At 41.1% G+C, this 11,725-nt stretch overlaps 1 protein-coding gene across 1 annotated transcript; it reads left to right on the top strand.

The window, feature by feature from the left end:
• The first annotated feature begins 2,564 nt into the window (after positions 1–2,564).
• Positions 2,565–11,018, top strand: rsph1 (radial spoke head 1 homolog). The gene is made up of 8 exons (XM_023949735.1): positions 2,565–2,703; positions 2,785–2,898; positions 4,470–4,575; positions 6,095–6,185; positions 6,410–6,545; positions 8,542–8,613; positions 9,073–9,174; positions 10,872–11,018. Exons 1-7 carry the CDS (start codon positions 2,653–2,655, stop codon positions 9,127–9,129), a joined length of 627 nt encoding a protein of 208 aa, XP_023805503.1. The 5' UTR covers positions 2,565–2,652; the 3' UTR covers positions 9,130–9,174; positions 10,872–11,018.
• Positions 11,019–11,725: the final 707 nt, after the last annotated feature.

Raw genomic sequence — 11,725 nt, 5'->3', positions numbered from 1 at the left:
CAAAATAAAATCTTTTTTTTGGGGAAGAGACAGAGGGAGCTAAAATTGTGTGCCTTGTCTAGGCTACCCCACCTTGGTGGGACACAGCCTTGGTAAATAAAAAAATAAAAAAATAAAATCTATGAACTTGAAATGACACTTCAATGTAGTTTCTCTGTGACATCATTGTTTTTAAATCATTATCCGTCCATTTTACAAAAGATTTTCAGAAATAACCCAGACAATTAAAAGTTAAAGAGACAACAATAAAACATAATTCGTTAATTATCATTTTACATTAAAAGGTTGAATGGCATTCTCTGTAGCAGTTTTTTCTTTTTTACAAAGTTCATAAATTGATACAACTGTGTTTTTTATTTTATTTTATCAGTTTTCTGGGTTTTGCCTCGACATATTTGCAGTCACAAACTGGCACATCTAGTAGGCTTTGATTTTTGGCTTCATCTCCTTTAAATATAAGTAAACATTCTTTTAAATTAAAAATTTGGATGATTTTTTAAAGGATTTTTTAGGAAATATCTGTTTCTCCAAAAAGAGTAGTTTGTTTAGATTTTATTCTGAAGGGTTTGACCGGAAACATTTTTTTAGAAACCAATTAACTTGATGTAAACCCGTTGAATTTGTGGATAAAAGATAATCAAATTTTAAGTTTGTATTTTAGTAACACAATCACCTTTATACAAGTAAAATAAACAATTTATGAATGTTATCACTTTTGTAACTTTATTTTTTATGCAAAAGCATTGCATTGTGATTTACAGTTGAGTCTATAAGAAAAGTCTTGAACATTGACTAATGTAAATCCTTTCTAACCCTCCATCTAACAGATCAAACTGTTAAGTCTGTCCATCACACATGTGAAAAAGACATTTCTGATGGTTTTCTTTGCAAAAACGACTATACTGAACAAATATGTGGACCACAACTGCCATCGAAAAGTAGTTTGCAACTCTGCTGATGAGCTGCATCCAACAGTGTCATCATAACTACCAACTGTCCAAAGACAAACAAACAAAAAAACCTACATCATGTGAAAAACTCATCAACCCATTAATCTCAACTCAACAATAGAAAAATAAAGCACTGTGCCATTTTCATTGGTTCAGGCTTCAGCTTCACAGCTGGCCTCAAAATAAATTTTATATCTTTTTCAGTTGCCAGAAAGACTTATGTAGCTGCATAACTGTTTAGCTTTTTTCCATTTTTTCCCCATTATAAACAACATAAAGTCTGTTGTCTGAAAGCCGCTGAGCCAAAACAAAGTGTTTCTGGGAATTTTCTAAAACTGTTGAGATGAAGGATATTAACGTAAAATCCATTTCAGGATGTGTTTTCCTCACTACAGATGTCTGTGTCACACGCATGACTGAGCAGCATCTTTAAAGGTTCCTCATAAAATCTCCACATTTTGGGGGTAAATGGAGGCAGAGCTTTGCTCAAATGGGACCAGAGTTCTGCTGGTCACTAAGCAGAAGTGCGCATTCACAATGCAGTGGCAGTTTTTCCTGTGGGCAATGTGGGCGGCCGCCCATGGCTCAATCTTGCAAAGGGGGCGGCCATGGTGCAGTGGTAGGGCGGTGGACCCATGATCGTAAGATTGCAGGTTCAATTCCCACCTTGCCCACCCATGTATTGAAGTGTCTTGATCAAGACACTGAACCCTACCTTGCCTCTGGTGGAAGGTTGGCGCCAATGTTTGGTAGTGGAGCCTCTACCTGTGTGTGTGACTGGGTGAATGGGTCTGTGACTGTAAAGCGCTTTGGGCCTTTCAAGGAAGGTAGAAACACATTATGTAAGTATACGCCATTTACCAAAAGAAAACCTCAACCCCCTCTCCCACTATTTTTCTAGTCAATCACCACTCATCTCCACAACTTGCACTGGGGCGCCCCTACTATTGTGTCAACTTGTTGCTGTAATGACAGTATTTTGTAATGTGCACGCATTGGGATTACTTACTGGAAGATAGAAGTCTGCTTCAAAATGAATTTGTTTCCATCATCTCACTCATCTTGACTCTGGGTGTTTGACAGGCGGACAAGTCTATTCAAGATTGTGGTAAATGGACAAAAGGTTAAAAGGAAACATCAGGCACCCAGTTTAGAAACAGAAGAAGAGTAGAGGTCGTTAAACTAGCCAGGACCGCCTCTGCTTGCAAGGTGTAAGACTGAAGAGCAATAACTCAGACATTTCAGCAAAGTTATTGATTTGGATCAGAAGTGAATCTTTGTGACTGGATCCATCAAATGTTCCTGTAATTTGAAGGAGAGTTAAATCAATCAACATAAATTAATTCATAATTACTGTCTATCTACTTAATCCACTTAGACGACAAACACCGTTAAAATATAAATCAACATGGTCTATGAGGAGTAATTAGTCATCATCATAGTCATAAAAAAATAAAAAGATAGCTACAAGAATGATTATTAAAATAAAAAACGCCTTCATTGTCTTTTTCCTATTTTTTCTGGTACATTTGAGGAAAAATACCCCACAAGATCAAAAACAGACCTCATCTGTGCGGAAATCTGCCAAACCTGGCATCCCCGGAAGCGCGCGCCAGGGTTGTCGTCACGGCAACGGACAAGCGACATACGCACGCGCAACGGCAGTCTGTTAATGTTAGAATAAAGTTAAAAGGTGTAAAATATGTCGTTCTCTGGTTCCGAAGATCTGAACGAAGAACTCAGTAAGCTCGCGGTAAGAGGAAGACCACACGGAACCGAGAGGTTCGACTTCCGGCTGACAGCTTTCCCGTTTTTGCTGTTTCTTTGAGGACAGAATTATGAGGGCGACAGGAACGATGCGGGACAGAGGCACGGCGTGGGCAGGAGCGTCCTGCCCAACGGAGACATCTACCAGGGCCGCTACGAGCACGGAGAGAGGCACGGGCAGGTGGGGGGCCCACCTATGCTTTCTGATTTCTTATGACTAGTTTCAAGTGTTTAAAAAAAAAAAATGATTTGGGTCAGAATGGATTCCAAATACATTAAATGGCTGGGGGGTGGGGGGTGGGATGTCTTTGAGAAGAAACCGTCTTGGTGATTTTGACAAGCTAAGCTCCACATTTCTTTTCAAATTTAAAGTAAAGCAAAAGTAAATAAATAAAGAACAACAACAATGAATAAATAAATGTTGCAGTTCTTCTAATTACCACTAGAGGATGGTTTCAGAGGAAAACCCCTTTTCTATTGACTCCTGTCTTAAAAAGTCAAACTGTACACCATAATAAAAGTATGTACTGTCTGCCATCAAACAGAGTTGTAGTAACTATTGGTTTATTTTCTATTTGGTAGAATAAACTAGTCATTTTGGCTGCTCCACTTTAGTTTCATAGTACGCAACGTGAAATCATAACCCCTTCAATTCACAACATACCAATAAATCTAGGACTCCACCCACTTTAACATCACCTTAATATCTTTATATCATTAGAAATAATATCAGGCACGAAGAGTTAAAACATGTCTTATTCAGAGCTGTCTGACTGCATTCAGGTACAGAATAAGCCAAATACGACGGATTCATTCAGTAAAGAAATAGATGCAGACATTTAAGGATGAAAAATAAAGAAAGATGTATTGTTTTTTTTTAGAACCACAGAGTCTATAAAGTGGAATATCTTTTATCAAGAAATCAAACTGAGAAAAAAGTGTTAGTAGATATATCTGTTCTCAAATTCAGTAACTTATGAAACATGTATTACTATTTTGAAAAGTTTTGTTTAGATTTTTAAGGAGAAAAACCCTAAATCTATGAAGGGGATTGACTATTAGTTAGTGTGTTTGTTTTTTTAAAAGCAACTTATAAACACAGAATCACAAGATAGCAGCTGTTTTCTTAAAAAGACCAGCTGAATATATAGAAAAGTAGCCGACAGCAGGTTTACTACTGAATACAACTTCTGTTAAAATGTCTAAAAACCAGAACAGGATGCGCTTCAACCTGACCTTCAAAAAAGACACTTCAATGTACTTTTAACATCAACATTTTTGACATTTCTTTAGAAATGATTCTCATTAATTAAACATGCAGTATGAAAGCACAGGGATGTTACTGTAATGTATTCATGTTATTGATATGAATTTTAAAGTATTTTGTAGGAATACTAACACTTTTATAATCAATTTTACACCCAATGGTAATAGCAGCTGCATATACTGTAGGCAACAATAACCTATAGATTCTTGGACGGACTGATCACTAGTAGAGTAGGCCCACGAGTGCCACTAGTGCACTACAAATCCCAGAATGCACTGACATATTAGCGCTTTGAAAGTCCGCCCGACCGCTCATCACACAGGAGTTGTGTCTTACTGGTGAACACTTTCCTTCGACCCTGAGGATTGGGAATTGTTTGCTTGTTCTCCATAAGGAAACGTTTTAGGAATTTCCATGGAAAGTTCTAGGTTTGACACCCCCGATTTAAGGGACTGTAACCACGTATGGCTGTTTTCATCCACCAGGGGACGTATCGCTTCAAGAACGGGGCAGTTTACGTGGGAGAATATTTCAAGAACTTGAAACATGGACAGGGCACCTTCTACTATCCAGACGGCTCCAAATATGAAGGTAAAACCTGTTTTCATGTAAGCACTTAAAGAATGATAATAGGTCATCTGTTTATCCAGCTTTAAAAAACAATTGATCATAAAAAATGATCAATCAAATGCAATAAGTTTTCTTAAAGTCGTTTCTCAATGCTCACACTGTCTTTGAGAAGAAGCTGCTTCAGAGTCCATAGGTGTGGTGGCATGGATCTTCTGTGATGGAGCTTTTGTCAGAGTTTTATCTTCATAAAATGGGGCTATAAGGAAAGGCCTTATAGAAAAAGAAAACAAGGAGGAGATGGCGTTTTGATTGGGTTATGGCGGCTGAGTCACCAGAGACGACTCTAAGCCAAACCGCTAACCTGATTGGCTTCTGTAAATAAAAACCTTTTGACAAGAAAACCCCTTAGTGAGGTGGAAAATGACAGGAAATATCTGTGGAATTTAAAAAATGAACATACGAAAGGACTGACAGGACATAAAGTCAACACAAAATGCAAGGGAAAGAATAAAAATAAAAGCCTGAATGAAAGAGTTTACAGTATTAGGTGAGAGCCAGTTAAAAGTAATATGGTGTTAAGGTTAACCGCTCTTGATCTGTGAAATTGAACTTAGTCAGATCTCATCAGTGTTAGATTAAACTGCTCTGGACTGATTAAGAAATTATCAAATGCAAGTGGACAATAAAAACCATCATCAATGGAGTTCAGACTCAACAATTCACCAAGGGATCAAACAAACAGTTGTGGAGGGCACCTTTGATGGTTTGGTGTGGAAATAGTCAAGTTTTTCATAGAATGTGAGAAAAAGAGGAAATGCTGAGGCCAGAACCAGTCCACTCACAAAACTGTTACTGCGTTTTCTTCGCCACATCAGGGGCGGCCGTGTTGCAGTGGTAGAGTGGTTGACCTGCAATCAAAAGATCCCAGCTTCGCCACCCATGTGTTGAAGTGTCCTTGGGCAAGACACTGAACCCCTCATTGCTCCTGGTGGTTGAGGCTGGTACCATCAGTGTGTGCATGGGTGAATGGGACTGTGACTATATAGCACTTTAGGCCTTCAATGAAGGTAGAAAAGTGCTAAATAAGTATGGTTAAACGGTAAATGACAAATACTTATGTAGCGCTTTACTACCTTCCTTGAAGGACTAAAGTGCTTTACATTCACACACAGATTTACTCACTGTGGCGCCTCCTCTGCCGAACACTGGCGCCAACCTAAAACCACCAGGAGCAATGTGGGGTTCAGTCTCTTGCCCAAGGGCACTTCGACACATGGGGTAGCAGGGCAGAAACCAAACCTGCAATCTTTTGATCAGGGGTCGACCGCCCTACCTCATTACCACACCCATCCACGATATTTTCCATTAAAATGGACTGATTTTTTATTCATGTGATCCAAAGGACTAAACCAAATCTGCAGAACCTTGACTTGATTTAGGTTCAGCCTGGTTTTTTCATTTCTCATCTCATCAGACTGTTTCCATGGTGATCAAAACAGTCTAGACTCCTCCCACTACTGTTGTGTGTTTTGGAGTGCAGGCTCATGGGTCAACGACCTGAGACAAGGCCGAGGGGTGTATACCTACAGCAACGGGGACACCTACGAGGGAGAGTGGCTGAACCACTTCAGGTATGCTGTACCTGCTGATTACAGGTTGTTGTTTTTAGCTGTGATTTCTGGAAATTCAAACTGTTGCCAGATTGGAAGATCTGCCCTTTAAGCTGTGAAAACGTAACCACAGACGTGCTGTACTTTAGTAGGGCCTCATCTGTCTGGTTACCACATTTCTGTCAGAAAACAAAAGTCCATCGGTGTAAACTGAGCTCAGGTGATTGTTTGTATTTGTTCACCAGGCATGGTCAGGGGGTGTACCATTACCACCTCACTGGGTCAAAGTACGTTGGTTCCTGGGTGAATGGCAACATGCAGTCAGCTGGAGAGTACATCCATGCTAACCACAAGTATCAAGGCAACTTTTTCAATAACAAGGTAAGACTCCATTTACTCAACGGCTGTGTTCACATGTACACCTGTACTTCTAGCTGATCCAGACGGAGACACCTCCTCGTTAAAGAGCCACTCTGATTAATAAAGTCATTTTTCTGACAGTGGAGGACACATATAAAGACAATTAAGTTTAAAATTGCCACAGAAAAATTGACATAGAAAATATGCCGGGTGAGCCAAAAGCTCTTTGCTCCTCTCCATTCTGATGCATCCATTTGCAGAGAAACAGATCCGTCAACATCTTTGTTTTACTTGTTTGAGCTGGAATCTGGATTACAACTGTATGGGTGTACAGTATACTGTAGCTCCAATGGTGCTCGCCATTTTTGTTGCACCCGTAATGTTAGGTTAGGGGTGTGAGGGGCTGTAAGCTACTGGCAGAGCATGTAAACAGAGAGCTTTCAGGCACTGCGGGGGGTTAAAGTTGCTCAGCGACAACAGTCCCACCCACAACTCAGAGGTGAATTTCTGTGGGACTTTAACATCTTTCTCTGAAGTCTACAACAGGAATAGGTTCATATTCAATAAGGGACATTTCAATGTTGTTCAATCATTTCAAATGGTAAATGGTGTGTACTTGTATAGCGGTCTTCTACCGTCCTCAAAGGCCCAAAGCGCTTTACAGTCACAGTCCCATTCGCACACCGATGGCGGCTCCGCTGCCAAACACTCGCGCCAGCCTTTCAGAAGAGTAAAGGTGGGGTTCAGTGTCAACAAATGCTTGGGCAAGGCGAGAATCGAACCTGCAATCTTTCTTACTGCCCAACTGCTTCACCACGGCCACCTGGATGAAAGAATTAGAGAGGGGAAAAACAAAACACTTATTTTAGTTTCAGCGGTGGAATAATGTGGCTCAAATGGTTATAATGGTTACTCAGTTGAAGGTTTTGATGTTCTGGACTACACTTTACCAATTGGTTCATTTACAGGGTAATTTAAGGTTAGGAATCTGTTAGACAAACTTGTACATTTAGTTTAAGTGCATTTTAATGTTTTTACACAGACAATTTGATGAAGAAACATGAAAACTACAGGACAACGGGACAATAGTCTTTGTCTTAATTCTTCTCCGATTTTTTTAACAGTCATATAGAAAACAGAGGAAAAATGTCCCAGAAACATCAAAAAGAAATGAAATTCTGTAACAAATCAACAAATTACTGTGAGATTTCTTCAAAAACTTACATACCATGTAAAAACACCTGCCGGACACTTTTTTGGGTACATCTTACTAGTACCCGTTTTGTCTTCAGAACTTTCTTAATCCTTGGTGACATTGATTTAAGAAGATAGTGAAAACATTCCTTTAGAGAGTTTGGTCAATACTGACATGACAGCGTCACAGAGTTGCTGCAGATTTGTTGGCTGCACATCCATGATGCCAATCTCCCATTCCACCACGTCCCATTGGGTTGAGATCTGGTGACAATGGAGGCCGCTTGAGTCCAGAGAACTCATCGCAATGCTCTAGAAACCTGATTCCAGCTTTATGACATGGCGCCTTTTCCTGCTGGAAGGAGCCATCAGAAGATGGGACACTGTGGTCAGAAAGGGATGGACATGGTCAGCAACAACACTCAGGTAGGCTGTGGCATTAGAACCATGCTCAATTGGTACTAAGGGAGCCAAAGTGTGTCAAGAAAACATCCCCCACACCATGACACCACCACCCCCACCAGCCTAATTCAAGGCAGGATGATCCATCCTTTCATATTGTTGATGCCAAATTCTGAGCCTACCATCTGAATGTTGCAGCAGAAAGGAAGACTCATCAGACCAGGGAACTTTTTTCAATCTTCTATTGTGCAGTTTTGGTGAGTCTGTGTGAATTGTAGCCTCAGTTTCCTGTTCTTGACTGACAGGAAAGGAAAGAACAGGACAGAAACAAGCTGTTCTGAGTGGGTGTCAGTAGTGGTTTCTGTGAACTGTCTCATGGTGGCAGCAAACATCTTACTCTGAAGAGTTTCTTGTCTTGTAGCCCGACGGACCAGGGAAGTTTGTGTTTGACTTCGGCTGTGAGCAGCACGGAGAGTTCCAGCAGTTTCAGCAGGTATTTCAAATTAGAATGATTCCATGAAGACACGTGCAGTTTGATTGAAACTGATTATACATTTTTCTTTTTATAATTGTATTAATTGAAGAAGCGTTCTGCCCTGTGCCATTAGCACTCATGCCTCACAGTAAGAAAGCCCTGGATCAAGTCCCACCGGGGACCTTTCTGTGTGGAGTTTGCATGTTCTGCTCATGCATGTGTGGGTTTTCTCTGGGAACTCCAGTTTCCTCCCATCATTCAAAAACATTAGATGATTCTAACTTGTCCCTAGGTTTGAATGTATGTGTGTGCGAACCTTTCCAGGGTGAACCCCACCTTTGCCCAAAGGTGGTTGGAACACTCCTACAACCCAGTGACCCTAAAAGGGATTCAGTGCACTCTGAAGTTTTGGAGAAGCTAAGACATGTCAGGATGGGGATTTATTTTTTTTTCATTTCCTTCTGTTCTTCTTTACAGAACTTTTCTGATGATGAGTGGGATGAGACAGGCGCCCCCCGGTGGTTTCCCCGGTGAATCACTTACCTGACAGGATGGAGTCCTGACGCCGCTCTGATTGAGGTGAATACATCTCAGTGTTCCTTTCCAAAGCAGGTTCCCAAACAATACTGTTTATCATGTTTTCTGTCAACTGCAGCTGATCATAAACTGAAATGTCAGTCAATGTATCTGCAAACGTTTAATCTAAAAAAATATATATATATATATCACGTCACGTTTCATTTAAAAGCCACAGAAGTCATTTGTAAATCTAATTGGAACAAAAGAAAATTAGCAATGTAATGTTGGATAAACTCTTAAGTTAAGCCTCTTCACTATCCATAATCCATAAAGATTAGTGGTTGTGCTTTAACCCTTGTGCTATCCTAGGACCTCATCTAGACCGACTAGACAGTGCTCTGAACCTTTTTTCTTCAATGATTTGTGATCTTCACTGGGGTCCATGGATTACATGAAATCCTCTCCACCTTTATCCACCTTTGTCATGGTGGGAATAACACATCAATTCAATTCAATTCAATTCAATTTTATTTGTATAGCCCAAAATCACAACAACAGTCGTCTCGATGGGCTTCGAAGTAAAACATGAACTCAAAAGAATCAAGAATAAAAAGAGTTCAATAGGAAAATACTAAAATGAACTAACAAACTGACTATGCTATACTGGCATCCCTGCCCTTAGACCCCCCCTTCACGGTAAGGAAAAACTCCCAAAAAAAACGGATTCCGGAAAAAAGAAAGAAACCTCAGGGGTGCCCACATGAAGGAGGGATCCTCCCCCAGGACGGACAGGCGATTTACCAGAACTCTTAGAGAAGAATTAACTTATCTAAATCTACAACTACATATATATATATATATATATATATATATATATATATATATATAAAAGTCCAGCAGACGAGCTTCATCCAGCCGTGGTTGTGGGGACAGTCAAAGGCGCGAGTCGAGCCAGAGGCAGGATCCACAGCCAGGTGTAGGAGCAGGAGCAGAGACGAGGTACTCGGTCAGGTACAGAGCAGAGACGAGCCAGAGATGAGCCAGAGGCAGGATCCACAGCCAGGTGTAGGAGCAGGAGCAAAGGCGAGGTAGACGGTCAGGAACTGGAGCACGGATGAGCCAACTGGAGTCTGGAAGCACTCCCACTCCCCAGGAGGGGAGAGGAAAAGAGGGACAATACATGAATCGCACGAGAAGTGTTCTCATTGGATGGTAAGGGACTATGAGGTCCTTAATATAGGACGGGGCCATTCCATGTAAGGCCTTATAGGTTAACAGGAGGATCTTGAACTTGATTCTAGAATCAACTGGGAGCCAATGGAGTGAAACTAACACAGGAGTGATGTGATCTCTTCTGCTAGTTCCAGCTAACAATCTAGCTGCTGCGTTCTGAACAAGCTGGAGACTTCTTAAGGAACTCTTAGGACACGCTGCTAACAAGGAGTTACAGTAATCCAGCCTCGACGTAACAAATGCATGGATGAGTTTTTCAGCATCACTCATAGAAAGTATATTTCTGATCTTAGCAATATTCTGCAGGTGAAAAAAGGCAGTTCTACACGCCTGAGATATATGAGCCTTAAATGATAAATCCTGGTCAAATAAAACCCCAAGCCCCAATCAAAGTAAGGGTGGGGTCATAGGATAGCACAAGGGTTAAAGTGTTGCTTTTCAGAATGTATTTACCTACTGGGATCGCTGAAGGTGAGCAAAGGTCAGAATCTTCACTAATGTTCTTATTTCTATCTTTCTGGCAGGTGGTGAAATGGATTTATCAAATGAGGAAGAAACTCCCAAAAAATAACAAATTAACAAATGTTTAACATATTATTCTACTACTGTTTATCTTGAAACTTTTTGGAAATCTCCATGAATGTTCCAATAAAGTGGTGAGTTTTCCTGGATGATCCTTTCAGAGTAAAAGTCTGACTTTTGCTGAGTTTGCTGGGAAGACAGTTTGCTTGTGGAAAACTGATGTAAACCTGTTGCTCATCCAACGCCAGCAGGAGGGTCAAACGTGGCCGTGATGGTGCAGAAAAGTAGATGCTTCTACTAACTACTGACTCAAGTTCTGGTGATTGAACGGGCACCTGTTAATGGACCACAAAAATGGCGTAACCCTCCACCCATGCATTGCTGCAGTATTTCTCCGTGGATGAAATGCGTCCTCATCCGGGCTGCATGGGGGAGGAGCTGCAGCTCTGATGGCAGCGTCAGATGAAGCAGGCGATGGGAAACACTGGAGAAAGAGAACGCTGCTCATGAGTCCCATCCTTCATCCTTTGGTCGGCTGGTTTAATCAGCTGCTTGAGATTGTCCGGAACATCTTCAGCTTCCTGCTCATCCTTGAAGGAGCTAGAGAGATATTGCAGGAATATGTCCACCAGACGGCCATCAGGCCAGCAGCTGATTCCCGCTGGGAGAACCATCAAAAGATTCTGGGAAACGGCGTTTAACATTTCTGGAGGTAGAAGAAGAACTCTCCAGGAAAATCAAACATCCATGTAGTTCCGGCAGCCCCGAAATATTGACCTACAGATCCCTAAACAAGGTGAAAAAAACCCTCACGGGTGCATCTCCCACGGGTGGCCGGGGAACGGCGATGGAACCA

The sequence above is a fragment of the Oryzias latipes genome, chromosome 19 (assembly GCF_002234675.1).
Source record: "Oryzias latipes chromosome 19, ASM223467v1".
In the NCBI taxonomy this organism is placed as follows: domain Eukaryota; kingdom Metazoa; phylum Chordata; class Actinopteri; order Beloniformes; family Adrianichthyidae; genus Oryzias; species Oryzias latipes.
Note: the sequence above shows the minus strand (reverse complement) of the source record. Positions and strands in the feature narration are given on the sequence as shown.

Excerpts from the sequence above, each read along its gene's own strand:
- rsph1 (XM_023949735.1), top strand. The coding sequence starts at position 2,653 with ATGTCGTTCTCTGGTTCCGAAGATCTGAACGAAGAACTCAGTAAGCTC. Across the intron at positions 4,576-6,094 it reads AGACGGCTCCAAATATGAAG|GCTCATGGGTCAACGACCTG; the intron begins GTAAAACCTGTT and ends TTTGGAGTGCAG. Across the intron at positions 6,546-8,541 it reads GCAACTTTTTCAATAACAAG|CCCGACGGACCAGGGAAGTT; the intron begins GTAAGACTCCAT and ends CTTGTCTTGTAG.